The 15,804-nt window shown below is 37.8% G+C and overlaps 1 protein-coding gene across 1 annotated transcript; it reads right to left on the reverse strand.

Moving 5' to 3' along the window:
- Positions 1-5,224: 5,224 nt before the first annotated feature.
- LOC127512298 (CMRF35-like molecule 5) lies at positions 5,225-15,701 on the reverse strand. The gene is made up of 7 exons (XM_051893078.1): positions 15,607-15,701; positions 14,043-14,345; positions 11,330-11,455; positions 11,006-11,128; positions 10,826-10,872; positions 10,579-10,720; positions 5,225-5,232 (listed from the first exon to the last, which is right to left on the reverse strand). Exons 1-7 carry the CDS (start codon positions 15,677-15,679, stop codon positions 5,225-5,227), a joined length of 822 nt encoding a protein of 273 aa, XP_051749038.1. The 5' UTR covers positions 15,680-15,701.
- Between the last annotated feature and the right edge of the window lie 103 nt (positions 15,702-15,804).

Below are 15,804 nucleotides of genomic sequence, written 5' to 3' on the forward strand. Positions count from 1 at the left end.
TTGTTGGAAAAAGTAGCTTGTTGCTTGTAGAAAAACACTGAGATTATTCATTCCAAACCCTGGTAGTTTTTGTGCCAGAAACTATGATAGAAGATAGTGAGCTTTAGTTAGCTTAGCTTCATAAACTACTATAAAAAGAATATGAATTATCCACTTTCCGTTTCCGTTTTTTTTTTTTTTTTTTTACATTTAAGTTTATTCGTACAGTTTTTTCCAAAGCCAGATACAAATGATGAACAATTAAATTCAGAAGCAATATATCAATGGAGTTCAGTAACATGAGACCCTTTTTTCTTGCAAATTTTCTCTTTTTAACTTGACACAGCTTCTTAAAAACCAGCATGGTGCAAGACACATAAAAAACAGCAGTAATCAAGGGCAAGACACATGGTGCATGTCTACATTTTACAATTACAGTGCAGACAGAATGTGAAACCCTTTCTATGTGAACTGTTTTAACGCAACTGCAAAATGATTTGCAGTGAACTATAGGCAATTGACTATGATTATGCCAGTAAAATGAATAGTATATTGACATCTAAAGCCACAGGCTTATTGAATTAAATGTACTTGTCTTGAACTTCTCACCTGGGATGGTTGGCCTATGCTGCGTCCCAATTCGCCTACTTGTACTACGGCCTAAAGGTATGTACTGTTTTTGTGAAGAAAAAGTACATGCTTTGGAGTGTGTAGCAGAAGAGTATACAAGCTTTGTTACGTGCATCCTGTCACCATTTAAACTACCCTTTCAATCATCTTGTCACAGTTAAAATCCTCCACATACAATTAAATTTAATTTCCTACCATTTCAAAGAGAAATGTAGTCGCACATTAATCTGCCAGTCATGAGTCTTTCATAGGGAGAACTCTCCTCATGTTTGCATAATGATTTAAAGGTTAATGACTATAAACGCATTCTTATAAAAGTTCACAATGCTGTTGCTGAGGATTATAATGTGGATAACATTTAATAAATATTTTTTTGTCAGGTTAGATACTGATTATTAATCACTCAAACCCCTTTATCTTAATCGCTCTGCTTAACCGTCAGTCTCGCACATCTGTCATGTTTGTGGTTTTTTTGAACACTTTTTATTTGTGCATGTAGTTCTAATCGATTCCTTGTCCACAGCGAAATGGGTTGTGGGCAATATTAGCTGTTAAGAGTGTGCACAGTTGGCATTTCGGATTCTAACCAGAAAAAGTAGACCATCCGGGTATCTTTGGAATACTCATTTCAACATACTATGATTTGGGACACACTAATTCTATTTTCGAATACTATTTAGGACGGGTAGTATGTGAATTGAGAGGCAGCACTAGAGTCTGGTACTTTGAACCTTATTAATTGATGCTGCAATCGGAGATTTCCGTACACTTCATTCAGTTGGCCCAAGTTTAAATTCTGATAGACTGAATCTGATTGGCTTTTTGTCACTTTGGTCTTGTTTTTAGATTTCATTTCTGTGCTGTTCTGTGCACCCTGAAGAAAATGAAAGCACACCATTAATATGGCTGACAGGCCTTTGTAAAAAGATGTGAAGATTTGACATTCAACAAGCTTAGATGTAAAGGCATTTAGTTCCTGTTTGTGCTCAGTAACTGACACACAGATTTGCTGGCATCACTCACCTCTTCATCTCCACATTTATTGTTTCTGTTGACAGGTGTTGCTGATGCACAACCTAAGAAAATTGTGAAAAGTATTGGCTTATTTTTATTCATACCAGGTGTTGAGTTATTTTGATAATTGAGAGTGTGTCTGTGTGTGTATGTGTACATACTTTCTGATGTCTTGACTCTCTTTCTGTACTGATAAACGGTGACCACTCCAACTACAAAAAGGATCGCTGCTATGACCAGACCAGCACCAGCATATTGAGAAGTGTGTACAGACACTGAGGAAGTAAGAGAGAAAATTGGTGTATATGCAGATCTGCTAAAGTCTGCATTGACAGGTATTACTATACTTGTTACTATCTATTTGCTCTGAAACTACTCTCAAGCATCAAATTATGTAGTCTGTGCCAGTTGACAGGTTAAACCATTACCATGGTGTTTACCCCACCTGGCTATGATGGCATAAAGTGTGCCAGATACCATTCAGGTACATTTTCGGCCTTGGCAAAAGCTGCTAAACGTACATGGATTAAGTTAAAGGGTTAGTTCACCCAAAAAAGAAAATTCTGTCATTAATTACTCACCCTCATGTCGTTCCACACCAGTAAGACCTTCGTTCATCTTTGTAACACAAATTAAGATATTTTTGATAAAATCTGATGGCTCAGTGAGGCCTCTATTGACAGCAAGATAATTAACACTGTCAATGCTCAGAAAGCTACTAAAGACATATTTAAAACAGTTTGTGGTTCAACCTTAATATTATAAAGCGACGAGAATACTTTTTGTGCGCCAAAAACAAAATAACGCCTTTATTCAACAATATCTAGTGATGGGCGATTTCAAAACACTGCTTCATAAAGCTTCGAAGCTTTACGAATCTTTTGTTTTCGAATCAGTGGTTCAGAGCGTGTATCAAACTGCCAAAGTCACGCCCCATTAAAATTTTGAACACTTATGATGCAACAAAGCCTCGTTTACTGAAGTCACGTGACTTCAGCAGTTTGATACACGCTCCAAACCACTGATTCTTAAGATTCGTAAAGCTTCGAAGCTTCATGAAGCAGTGTTTTGAAATCACCCATGACTAGATATTGTTCAATAAAGTCGATATTTTGTTTTTTTGGCGCACAAAAAAGTATTATCGTCGCTTCATAACATTATGATTGAACCACTGTAGTCACATGAACTGATTTGTTTAAATATGCCTTTAGTAGCTTTCTGGGCATCTGAAAGTGTTAAATATCTTGCTGGCAATGCAGGCCTCACTGAGCCATCGGATTTTATCAAAAATATCTTAATTTGTGTTCTGAAGATGAACGAAGGTCTTACGGGTGTGGAACAACATGAGGGTGAGTAATTAATGACAGAATTTTCATTTTTGGGTGAACTAACCCTTTAAGGTTGATAAAGTCGTCACCTGTTATTGAGGGCGAGAGTTTGAGGGCATCAGTGCTTGCTGTGGTAGACGGAGCTTCTGAATGTGCTGCTGGTGTAGTTGTGTGTAAATCCATGGGTGTTTGTGTTTCTTCTTTCTGCGGTTGTGCAGATGTGGTGATGCTTTCATTTGGATCTGTGTGTGGGAAAATAAAAATAAATAACATCCAGAAAAAGATTGAAATACATTGTAGAAATGCTGTCATTCTTACCTTTTGATACTGTGAGATTGACTTTCAGGTATGTGTCTTTAAAAAATCTCTGCACTCCACACCAGTAAATCCTAGTGTCTGACTCCTGTAGGTCAGTGATGTTCACAGTGAAGGAGCCATTTCCAAAATCCTCCAGTGTGTATCTCCCTTCAGGTGAATGATCAGATGAGACCAGGACACCAATTCCATATTTGCATGGATCTTTGCAGAAATACTTGATGTTTTTTTCTGCCCATTTATGGGAACATGTAATTATCGCACCTTTTCCACTGTATCCATGTATATTAATCACTGTGGCGAATGTGATCCTAAATTCTGTTGGATGAAAAATCGAATGTCTCAAAGTGAAATAATGCATAAATGCAGTATTTCACTTGAATTCACTTCAGTTTAGCATAACTTTTGAGTAGGGTTGGAACAACGCGTTGACGTAAATTCGTAAAATTTGCTTTGATTTGTCGCACTGTTTATGTTCCCTAATGATGTCTGCTCTTGGCCATGCAGAAAATCAGCCATTATTACAAAAATATTGAGAAATGTTTTTACAGAGACCGAATAAAATGGTGCTCTGCATGCTCTGTAAAACTAAAATGGCATACCACTGCAGCACAACTTCTATGCAGAAGCATCTGAAAAGAAAACATCCCGGGGCTCTCCTACCTCAAAACGATGAGATGGCGGTGTATTTGGACTATTACAGTGAATTTTTACACAGCACTAAAATACGCCTGTCAGTCTCATATTTTCATACAGTGTTCTGCTTTTTACGAGTTGTGGTGGGTCGTGTCGTGTCGTGTCATGCGGCTCAAACTCTGCAACCGATTACAAAGCATTTAACGCTGTTGTTGGTTATTTAAAATATCTAAAGGATGAACTAATGCCTCAATTAGACTCATTTATTTAATTACGCGCTGTCAATCATGGCTTTATTAACACTGCCATTTTTGATACTGCCGCTGTGGTTACTGTTATGGTTAGTTAGTTTGTTCGAATGTGGTTGTGACTTCAGCTGTTTGATCATATTCAAGCAGCTGCTTTAATCTGAACAAAATGAATATGAACACAACATTTCAGGATTTACACTTGTAAGCAGTTGCTGCTGTAAATCCCAAAAAGTGACTGTGAATGCAGCCATAGTAAACACCTTTCCTAAACCTTATCTACACTGCATAAACCTTATGTTATGTGACAAATAATATCATTTAGGTAAAAGTTCATACATAGATTATTTACAGTTATTATTTATTGGTAAATTAACCAAAGGATTAATCAACTAATCAGAAAATATTCAGGTGGGGGGGAATAATCACTAGATTTTTCAATTAATCGTAATAATAATAAAAATCGATAGATTAATCCATTGAAAAAAAATAATCATTAGTTCCAGCCCTACTTTTGACTGATGACTAATAATCAGATTATAATGGTGTGCCACTGTAGAAAAGAAACACGTAAAACACTATATCAAATTTAGCAACTTAATAGAAGGGAGCCTTAAAGGCATAATTCAGCTCTCATGTTGTTTCAAGCCTGTACGCATTTCTTTCTTCTGCGGAAAACAAAAGACATTTTGGAAAATGCCTCAAATGAAAATCAATGGGGTCCAGTCTTGTTTTGGACACCATTGCATTCATTGTATGGGCAAAACAGTTCTTCAAAATATCTCTGTTCAGCAGAAGAAACATACAGGAAGTCATGTTTGTGAAACATGAGTGCCAGTAAATGAATTACTTTGCGTGAATTATCTCAATAAAGGAGTGGATTTTTCCCACTGTTCATTTACAGTCATAAAATGGAGAGAACTGACCTGGCAGAAAGATCCAGAGCCAAAAAACACAGAATAACTTCATTTTGAGCTGTAATCCTGTTGTGTACAAGCTTTCCGCTTTGACTGAGTAGCCTTTGTCTCCAACTGAAAAGATTTCATTTGAAGATAATGATGCATGTTTGCGTCTTCACAGCCCTGAAATACCACAAATGCATGTAGAGTTTAATGACCACTTCCTTTGTAACGCTCAAGTTGTTTTGCGCTGGTCTAAGTTAGAGCTGCACGATTAATCATTAAAAGATCGCAATCTTGATTCAAATACCAACGCGATCTTATTCCTAAATGACAACAATTCTCTTGTATCTTTTAAAGCTGACAAAATCACACCGAAACACCGAGACGATCTGCGTTGGCGCTTCCGCTGACCCAGAGAGAGCAGTTGTCATGTTTTAAACAGCTTCACAAACAGCCTTTTCAACTACACCGTATCATAATTTCTGTGTTAAAAATATTAAAATTATCACAGAAGTACTGTGTCATACTGTTAATGAACATCCCGACGCGTCCGTGCTGCTGAGAGCGCCGTTTAGATTAATACGCTATGCCTGCCTTCCTCTCAACAACAAAAAAACACAACAAATATGGAAAAAAAAAAAAATACTAATAAAGTGTCTGATCTGATCATAGCGATGTGGATATGTTTGCACCAGCTCTGTAATTCACCACTTATCAGTCAAGTCACGTCACGTTTATTTATAGCCTACCACTTGTGTAGCCTATTGCTTTAAAGCCACAAATATCATAACTATCTATAGGCCTACTGTGATTGAGACATGTATTCAAGAAATTTATTAAAACAGAAAGACGTATTGTTTCTGCCTCAAAGGCTGCGGAAACATGGTAGTGGGTTTGTTTGTTACGCACTTCAATCCGCATCCGATGTTCTTGGTTTTCTTCTCATGTATTAAATCCAGGCAATTGGTTGACGAAACATTGATCAAAATCAAAATACGATTTATACAAAATTAAATTCACTTTAAAGAAAGGATTTCTACAAAACAAAACTTAATGACGTGGTCAAAATCATGTCTGACCCACTCCATGTCTCCTGACATGTTGCGCATCTTATGATGTATCTTACTCATGCTGTTCACTTTTCATAATCAACATAGATTAAATTAAAAATGAAAAAAACAAAACAAAATTATAATATTTAAACATAAATATGAATCTAAATAGGCTATGTTTTCTTTAACCCTGTTCTACAAACACGCCGGTCCGTTCTGATGGATTTTTCCTTAATGACAGCGGAAGCAACTCCGCCTTATAGATTAGTGTAAGATAACTATAAAGGGTCTACTTTTATTTGTGTACACTCACAATAACATAAAAAACCTTGTGCTTTTGTAAAATAAAGAAAGTAAACGGTGCGCTTTCAACTGTCTCTGTCTCCGCGAGAATCTTTCTGAAACTCAAAAATGAACTGAAACTCAGCAAACAGCCTACTTATCACACAAACATGAAATATATATGTCTAAAGAAATAAACAAAACAATTCTCATTTAAAACAAATATTATCCTGCAATGTAATCTGTATGAAATTAAAGAGATGTACAGTTTCACCTAGCTCAGCTAATTATCATTAATGTGATCACACCCACGCACAGAGTGCTCTTATATTCATAGATAATGTGCTGAGGCCATCTATGCAAAATGGTAAACGCCCCTAACAATATCTTAAAAAGCATCAACAAAGGCTATAGTACAGTACATTGTAATTTCATGTCGGAGTGGGATTTGAGGGAAAGTCTTTTTACTGGTAAGCGTGAGCGATACATGAGTGGATCATTTGCTTGGGCCGTGAGAGTTTGAGTAGAGCGCGCTGGCATAGAGCGGAATATTGAGTGGAGCGTCACACCATTTCGCTTCGCTCACATGCTCTGATTTTAACATAAAATTACAGCTTTAAAGATGACATTAAGAAATACAGGGTGTGATTAGCTTCAGTAGCTTTATTAACTCTCAAAACCATAACAAAATGCTTATCTGCTAATTCATGTAATTAGAAGGATTTAATCATATTTAAGTCTAATCACATTTAAAGGCTATGATTATGAAGTCAAAGTGATTTATTTCAGTGGCATACTGGTAATGTTTACATATTGATAGAAGTTGCCTAAGATACAAAAAAAAAATATATATTTTAGAATAGCCATGCAAAATATGAGTATACAAACTCTAAACAAAACACTAGCAAAATTAATATAAAAGGACAAAGAAAATCTGACTTGGCACCCCTTGTGGTCATATGAGGAAGTAACAAATACTTGTCACCTACATGCATGTATTCATACATTTTCTTTAAATGAACATTTAATTTTTGATCTTCCTGAATGCCTTGACATGTGATTTTAATCTTATACACATCAGGTTTTCACTGGTTGAGTGAAATCAAATTTTCCTTGATCTTTTGACATAGAAGAGGTCATTATACTGTAAAAATATCCTGTAAGTTTCAGAACTCGAAACTTCCTAGTTAGTCCAAAAACTAATTATTGAAACCAAGCTGCCAAACAACTTGTTTCGGATTTTGTCATATTGGCTACATTCACACGGTCAGTTTTTGGGATTGACAACCGAATTTACTTACAGGTGTGAGTCTTGAAATGTCCCGTTCACACAGCAACTTACAGTAGCATCTCAAAATACTGTTTGCTTAAACGTGCAATGAGATTCAAGCCCATTTTCTCTTACCAGTAACAGTGATTGTATCTACCTTCAGATGATGCACAGCTCATATCTCCCTCATTGTAAGTTACAGAAAGTGAAACCACACACGAAACCACTTAGCAGAGCATCTCTCTCGCATTGTATGACGTGACGGACAACTAGTTGTCCAGTCCGCTTCCGTTCACACAGTGCAAATTTTCAGAGAATGCGGTTGTGAGTCCTGAAAATTGACGGGTGTGAGTTTGGTTATAAAATTCAGTTGTCACTCCTGTAAATAACTGTACTATGTGTGAATGTAACTGTATTAAGGACTCAGATACAGGACTGACAACTGTAGTTGTCTGCTGCTGTGTGAACGTGGCCATTATTATGCCATAGTGCGATGAAAGAAGGGTTGCCAGGTTTGCACAACAAAACCTGCCCAATTGCTACTCAAAACTAGCCCAATCGCATTTCTAGGGGGGTCCCGCATTCCAGGGGGTAAAATCTGCTTTTTGGCGGGGTTCCCCCTGGTAAAATTCACATTCCAGGGGCTAAATATCATATTATTTGGGGTCGCTTCAACCCGCGGACATGAAAAACAACTCGCTGCAACTGTGTTAAAGAAGCCCAATTCCGTGAAAAAACACTGGATGAAAGATCGCCTCTGCAGAAGATCAATGCCTACTTCTACATCACTGCCTCTTCAGCCCCGCTCACAAGTTCACACATGGTATGAGAGACACAAACATAGGATTACTCCAGCAACAAAACCACAGTAATGCCTCTGAGGATTACAAGATGTTTTGAAGTGCCAAGTTGTTGAAAAACATTGTCTTCCTTGTAATCCTAACATTAAGAAAGCGTGGATTAACTTTATTTTTAGCGAAAAATTTGTGGTAGCCTATTTACACATGTAGCAGGGATGTTGAAAATTATTTTAATATCCAGAACTGTTACCCAATCCAAGTCTTCCAAGTCTTGAATGCAGCACTCCTATCAAAATGGAGTGTTCAAAAGAGAGGGTCAAAAACAGGATAGAAAATAGCTTATTACTTGTACATTAGGAGGTTTTATGATGTAAACATCTTGATAACATTATAAGTGGACCTCAGAGAACATTTTATATATATATATATATATATATATATATATATATATATAGTATCTCACAGAAGTGAGTACACCCCTCACATTTTTGTAAATATTTTATGTCTTTTCATGTGACAATACTGAAGAAATGACACTTTGCTACAATGTAAAGTAGTGAGTGTACAGCTTGTATAACAGTGTAAATTTGCCGTCCCCTCAAAATAACTCAACACACAGCCATTAATGTCTAAACTGCTGGCCGCAAATGTGAGTACACCCCTAAGGTAAAATGTCAAAATTGGGCCCAATTAGCCATTTTCTCTCCCCGGTGTCATGTGACTCGTTAGTGTTACAAGGTCTCAGGTGTGAATGGGAAGCAGGTATGTTAAATTTGGTGTTATCGCTCTCACTCACTCATACTGGTCACTGGAAGTTCAACATGGCACCTCATGGCAAAGAACTCTCTGAGGATCTGAAAAAAAGAATTGTTGCTCTACATAAAGATGGCATAGGTTATAAGAAGATTGCCAAGACCCTGAAACTGAGCTGCAGCAAGGTGGCCAAGACCATACAGCGGTTTAACAGGACAGGTTCCACTCAGAACAGGCCTCGCCATGGTCGACCAAAGAAGTTGAGGGCACATGCTCAGCGTCATATCCAGAGGTTGTGTTTGGGAAATAGACGTATGAGTGCTACCAGCATTGCTGCAGAGGTTGAAGGGGTGAGGGGTCAGCCTGTCAGTGCTCAGACCATACGCCGCACACTGCATCGAATTGGTCTGCATGGTTGTCATCCCAGAAGGAAGCCTCTTCTAAAGATGATGCACAAGAAAGCCCGCAAACAGTTTGCTGAAGACAAGCAGGCTAAGGACATGGATTACTGGAACCATGTTCTGTGGTCTGATGAGACCAAGATAAACTTATTTGGTTCAGATGGTGTTAAGCGTGTGTGGCGGCAACCAGGTGAGGAGTACAAAGACAAGTGTGTCTTGCCTACAGTCAAGCATTGTGGTGGGAGTGTCATTGTCTGGGACTGCATGAGTGCTGCCGGCACTGGGGAGCTACAGTTCATTGAGGGAACCATGAATGCCAACATAGGCTGTGACATACTGAAGCAGAGCATGATCCCCTCCCTTCGGAGACTGGGCCGCAGGGCAGTATTCCAACATGATAACGACCCCAAACACACCTCTAAGACAACCACTGCCTTGCTAAAGAAGCTGAGGGTAAAGGTGATGGACTGGCCAAGCATGTCTCCAGACCTAAACCCTATTGAGCATCTGTGGGGCATCCTCAAACGGAAGGTGGAGGAGCGCAAGGTCTCTAACAACCACCAGCTCCGTGATGTCGTCATGTCGTCGAGTGGAAGAGGACTCCTGTGGCAACCTGTGAAGCTCTGGTGAACTCCATGCCCAAGAGGGTTAAGGCAGTGCTGGAAAATAATAGTGGCTACACAAAATATTGACATTTTGGGCCCAATTTGGACATTTTCACTTAGGGGTGTACTCACTTCTGTGGCCAGCGGTTTAGACATTAATGGCTGTGTGTTAAGTTATTTTGAGGGGACAGCAAATTTACACTGTTATACAAGCTGTACACTCACTACTTTACATTGTAGCAAAGTGTCATTTCTTCAGTGTTGTCACATGAAAAGATATAATAAAATTATATATATATATATGTATATATGTATATGTATATATATATATGTATTAAATGCAGTTCATGACCCCTTTAATACTAGGATCAGAGATTTCCATGTTGAAGTGTACATTCTCATAGATTGAATATCTTTGGCTCTTTGGGACTTCAGTTTTGTTGAGAGGTTTCATCTGAGTGCTCTTGTCTGTGTTAGGATGTTCATTGTCGTACACACAGTCTTCCTGCATTAAGAAAACAAAAGTGCACTAGTAATATATCTGCTGAGTCATTGCATAATAATAAGTTTATTTTTAAGGTCACTGAGTGACTTCTTTGGCATCACTCACCTGTTCATCTCTGCTTTCATTATGCTTGTTGACAGGCATCACATTGCCTGTGGAAATATCCAAGCAAAGAACCAGTAAGGGTTTTATTCAATTGTATTTTAAAAATGCATTGTTCAAATCTTTCTATTGTTTTAAATTATGCTGATAGTAGACATGGTTTGTTTATTTATGTGCCCGTACTTGCTGATGTCTTGACTTTTTTCCTGTACAGATGAACAGCGACCAATCCAACAACAAATATGATCACTGCTGTGACAGAACCACCGACAGCACATAGTATGTACACTGTAATGTTCAAGGATGCTGAAGAAGAGATAGAAAGATTTTTTTGTATTATTAAAAAAAGTCATTCAGATAGCCGTCATCTGCATCATTTCCCAGTTGTGTTTTGAACAAGTAATGTAGACCTGTGTTTAGGGTGTCTTATTTTGGGCTAACTATTCCTTAATGTCTATGAAAATAAACTGAATAAAATAAGAATCTAATGAGGAAGTCGCCTGTTACCTGCATCAGGGCTTGCTGTGGTAGACAGAGTTTCTGAACGTGCTGATGGGGTAGTTGTGTGTAAATCTGTGAAAGTTTGTATGAGTTTGTGTGGTTCTGTGGATGTCGTGACGCTTTCACTTTGATCTGGGAGAAGAAAACATTAAAGGGTTAGTTCACCCAAAAATTAAAATTCTGTCATTTATTACTCATGCTCATGCCGTTCCAGACCCGTAAGACCTTCGTTAATCTTCGGAACGCAAATTAAGATATTTTGATTTAAATCCGATGGCTCCGTGAGGCCTACATAGGGAGCAATGACATTTCCTCTCTCAAGATCCATAAAGGTACTAAAAACTTATTTAAATCAGTTCATGTGAGTACAGTGGTTCAATATTAATATTATAAAGCGACGATAATATTTTTGGTGCGGCAAAAAGAAACAAAATAACGAATTATTTAGTGATGGCCGATTTCAAAACACTGCTTCAGGAAGCTTCGGAGCATAATGAATCAGCGTGGATCTTGAGATCTTGAGAGAGGAAATGTCATTGCTCCCTATGTAAGACTCACGGAGCCATCAGATTTAAATAAAAATATCTTAATTTGTGTTCCGAAGATCAACGAAGATCTTACGGATGTAAAACGGCACGAGGGTGAGTAATTAATGACAGAATTTTCATTTTTGGGTGAACTAACCCTTTAGCGTTGGTAAAAAGAGAGATACTGCAAAGAGACATTGGAATGACAGAGCCTTTCAATCATCCCATAATCTGTTCAGATACAGATACAGTATATACATGTAATATCCTCATTAGCTCAGTGTTGCCTGTTGAAGATGAGGCTATGAATGAACTTTTTGTTGTGGAAAATGAAGAACTTACTGCTGGTCTAATCCTAATTTAGGAGTCACTCTCATACTCTTCCTGGTCAAAAATGGCCGAAACACCTCAAATGTATTTTTTTTTTTTTTTTTTCATTAAAGGGGTCATGAATTGAGAAATCAGTTTTCTCCTTTCTGCCTTGATCTTTTGACATATGAGGTCATTGTACTATAAAAATATCCTGTAAGATTCAGAACTCAGAACTTCCTCATTAGTCCAAAACTAGATTTTATTGACACCAAGCCCAGAAAACAACTCGTTTTGGATTTTGTCACATTATTATGTCATAGTGCGAGAAAAGGTCGCCTCTGCAGAAGAAGATTAATGCCTACTTCTACATCATTGCTTCTTAAGCTCCGCCCACCGATTCGTGCATGTCATGTAGTAGTAAATACAAGACAGACCCAAACACAGGATTACTCCAGTAACAAAACCATAGAGATGCCTCTGAGGATGACAAGACACCGTTTGTTGCAGGCTGTATACTGTAGCACTGCAGTACTCAATACTCAAATTGTTGCTTTCTCTTTTCCTCGCTTCTACGTCCTCCAGCCCATGACCTGGAAACTGATCGAACTCAGCCATCTTGAAGGGCATCTCAATTCTCTAAATGTACTGCAAGGATGTGAGGAACGAGGAGTGAGGAAGCTTACAGAGGAGTCAAGAGCAAGGACACGCAAGTGTATCCTTCCCTCACATCCTAAGGGGTGATTCTGAGACACAAGGAAAGGAAGCGAGGAAAGGAAACAAGTATGCACAAATAGGAAATGAGAGGCACCCTTGGTATTTGCTGGTCTTTCCTTTGCTTCGGCATTTTATAGGGTTAATGTGAGGGTTCCTGGATACGGAAGAAAGCACGTAGCGAACGCTGCTTTTGATATTGCTTTGATCATCCTGAACAAAAGCTTCAGTGAGCGTTTCATGTTATTTAAAACATGACACTGCAAATGAAAATGTATACGTTTTTCACTTTATCGAAAATGATGAACTATGAATAGCCTTTAAGAACGACAGCGTGACAAACAATGGTAGATGCATTCATAATTTGCAAAACACCACAAGTTATTCTGTCAGCTATTCTGTCAGCTCAAAACAATTCCACACGTGTAATGGCGGGACACTGAATATATTTTAATATGCAAAACTGTTACAGAATCATATCAGTGGGCATTTACTTCCAAGTCCCGACTGCAGCACGCCTCAAAACAGAGCGTTGGAAAGACAGGATCAAAAACAGGATAGAAAATAGCTTATTAGGATGTTTTTGATTAAAAAATCTTGATAACATAATGTGGACCTCAGAGAAAAATGCAGCTCATGACCCCTTTAAAATTAAAGTGATATGGTTTTGTAATATTTTGTACCTTTTCAAATCATGCAAAAAATAAAAAAGTTGACAAAAGTCAACAAGTGTCTTACCATTCTAATGAAGTAAAAAAGTTTAAAGATCAAAATGTGAAATTATTGGTTAAATGTGACGAAAAGAGCACCAGAGGGTTAAGAATGTGTCTATTTGTTTTGTTGTTTGTATATAATCTGGATCAACACGCACATTCGCAAATTTCTATATATCCTAATTATTGATAATATGTAATTCATTTTTCCAGGAGCTCTTTGCTTCTACCTTCAATTAAATTGCTAACAGTGATTGTAAATTAATTGCCTAAATTATTACATTATTAGCTAACTGCATTCTCCAAATTGTAATGTTGACATGCATTCTCTGTAAAGCTGCTTTGAAAAGATATGTATTGTGAAAATCGCTATACAAATAAATGTGAATTGAATAATAGTTATTAACATGTCGATGAGGGTTTTTCTACTTCATTAAAACAATACCAAATAAATACCTTTAAATACTTTCAGGTTGACTTTCTGATATGTGTCTTTTCCAAATCTCTCCACGCCACACCAGTAAATCCCAGAGTCTGATCCCTGTAGATCAGTGATGGTCACGGTGAAGGTTCCTGTCCTAGAATCTTTTATTGTGTATCTTGCTTTTGGTGACCGGTCAGATTTAACTAAAATATCTCTGTATCCACATGGATCTCTGCAGAAATACTTAATGTTGGTTGAAGCCCAATAATAAGAACAAGAAATTATGATGTTTTTTCCACTGTATCCATATATCTTTCCATCTGATGCCCCAAATTCTGCTGGATGAAATAAAACGGAGTCATTAGTTGTCTAAAAAAATCTAACACACTGTGAGATTTAAGAGTCCACAAGGAAAACCTAATTTAAACTACCCTCTAGACATGTTACATTCCCAGAACATTCCAAGGTGATCACAGTGTGGAGTTCTTTGGGTTCTAAGAGTTGGTGGATGTTATTTGGTTGACATTCAGGATGTTCTGGGAATGTTCAGGGGACTATTACTATAGGACGTTCTCTGTAGGTCTCTACACTACATTTCCATAATGTTTGCAGGACCTTTAGTCCTTCTGTCATGTTTACTGAATGTTTTCAGAACCTTTGGCAACATTACAGGAACCTTTAGGGGACCAAACTAGAATGTTACTGCAGACCTTCTTTCACACTGGTTCTTGGTCTTGCAGATCCTTAATCAGGCATAAGCACTGTGTGTTCACGCTTAACACATTCAAAGATAAAATACAAAGCTGACAGACTTCGCAATGCGATGAACATCATTTACAGTAATCCGGGGAAGTTCTTGTAAGCTGAAGTCATCTTCTACTGTGTCATTTTGAAAGCTCTGCGTAAGGAACAATGGCTTCTGGTGCAGCGCCGGAGGTAAATAGGCGGCCTGAGGAAAAACGCAGAAGTGACTGTGCATAGAGTCCATTGGGACGTATATGTCGGCCAGGACCGCTGTCCTGAATAAAACATCCCCATCTAACTAACAGGGAACCATATGGGAGCGTTCTGTTAACGTCTCAAATGTCCTCTTTGTTACGTTCTTATGTGACCACAGAATAACCAAAATAGAACGTCCCCCTAAAGTCAAATGCGGAACCTTGAACTTCCGAACTTTCATTACCAAAAGAGGACGTTTTAGGAACATTGCTAATGTTCTGTAAAGGTTCAAAATTTTCATCACCTTTAGAAAACTTTTAGGGAACGTTGCACAAAGTCACGAGAACGTCCCCTTCTACATGGGTATGAATTAAAGTTTTTGTATTTTTTTTTTAAGATTGTGGAAAAACAAGGAAGTGTTATGTTGTAAAATTAATGAGAAATATTTCAGATTTTACACTATTTCTAGGTGACTAATCGAATGTTGGTAAATAAGTGTGATTTGTGTGCATGTTGTACTAGAATTGGCTTTTCTTGCTCCGAAACGCAAAGTTGATTTGCAATGAGTTTAAACTGAGAACTGTAAAAGTACTTTTTGCGCAAATTATATTTGACCGTACTGTAGAACGAAAGTCAAAGTATAAAATAACAACTGACCTGACAGAAAGATCCAGACCCACAGCACATTAAAGGTCTTCATTTTCATCAGTACTTTTGAGTCTCCAGGCATCTGTATTTGTCATGACTTAAATACTGTCTGCTGAAAATGCAACCTACTTTCAGTGCAGAGTTGCTAAATGTGTACCACTATTCACGCCCATCTTTAAATAGAGAAATGACTTCCTCTTGTTTTCA

The sequence above is a fragment of the Ctenopharyngodon idella genome, chromosome 1, assembly GCF_019924925.1.
Source record: "Ctenopharyngodon idella isolate HZGC_01 chromosome 1, HZGC01, whole genome shotgun sequence".
Lineage (NCBI taxonomy): Eukaryota > Metazoa > Chordata > Actinopteri > Cypriniformes > Xenocyprididae > Ctenopharyngodon > Ctenopharyngodon idella.

Excerpts from the sequence above, each read along its gene's own strand:
- LOC127512298 (XM_051893078.1), bottom strand. The coding sequence starts at position 15,679 with ATGCCTGGAGACTCAAAAGTACTGATGAAAATGAAGACCTTTAATGTG. Across the intron at positions 11,456-14,042 it reads CAACCTGAAAGTATTTAAAG|ATCAAAGTGAAAGCGTCACG; the intron begins GTATTTATTTGG and ends TTCTTCTCCCAG. Across the intron at positions 10,873-11,005 it reads AAAAGTCAAGACATCAGCAA|GCAATGTGATGCCTGTCAAC; the intron begins GTACGGGCACAT and ends ATATTTCCACAG.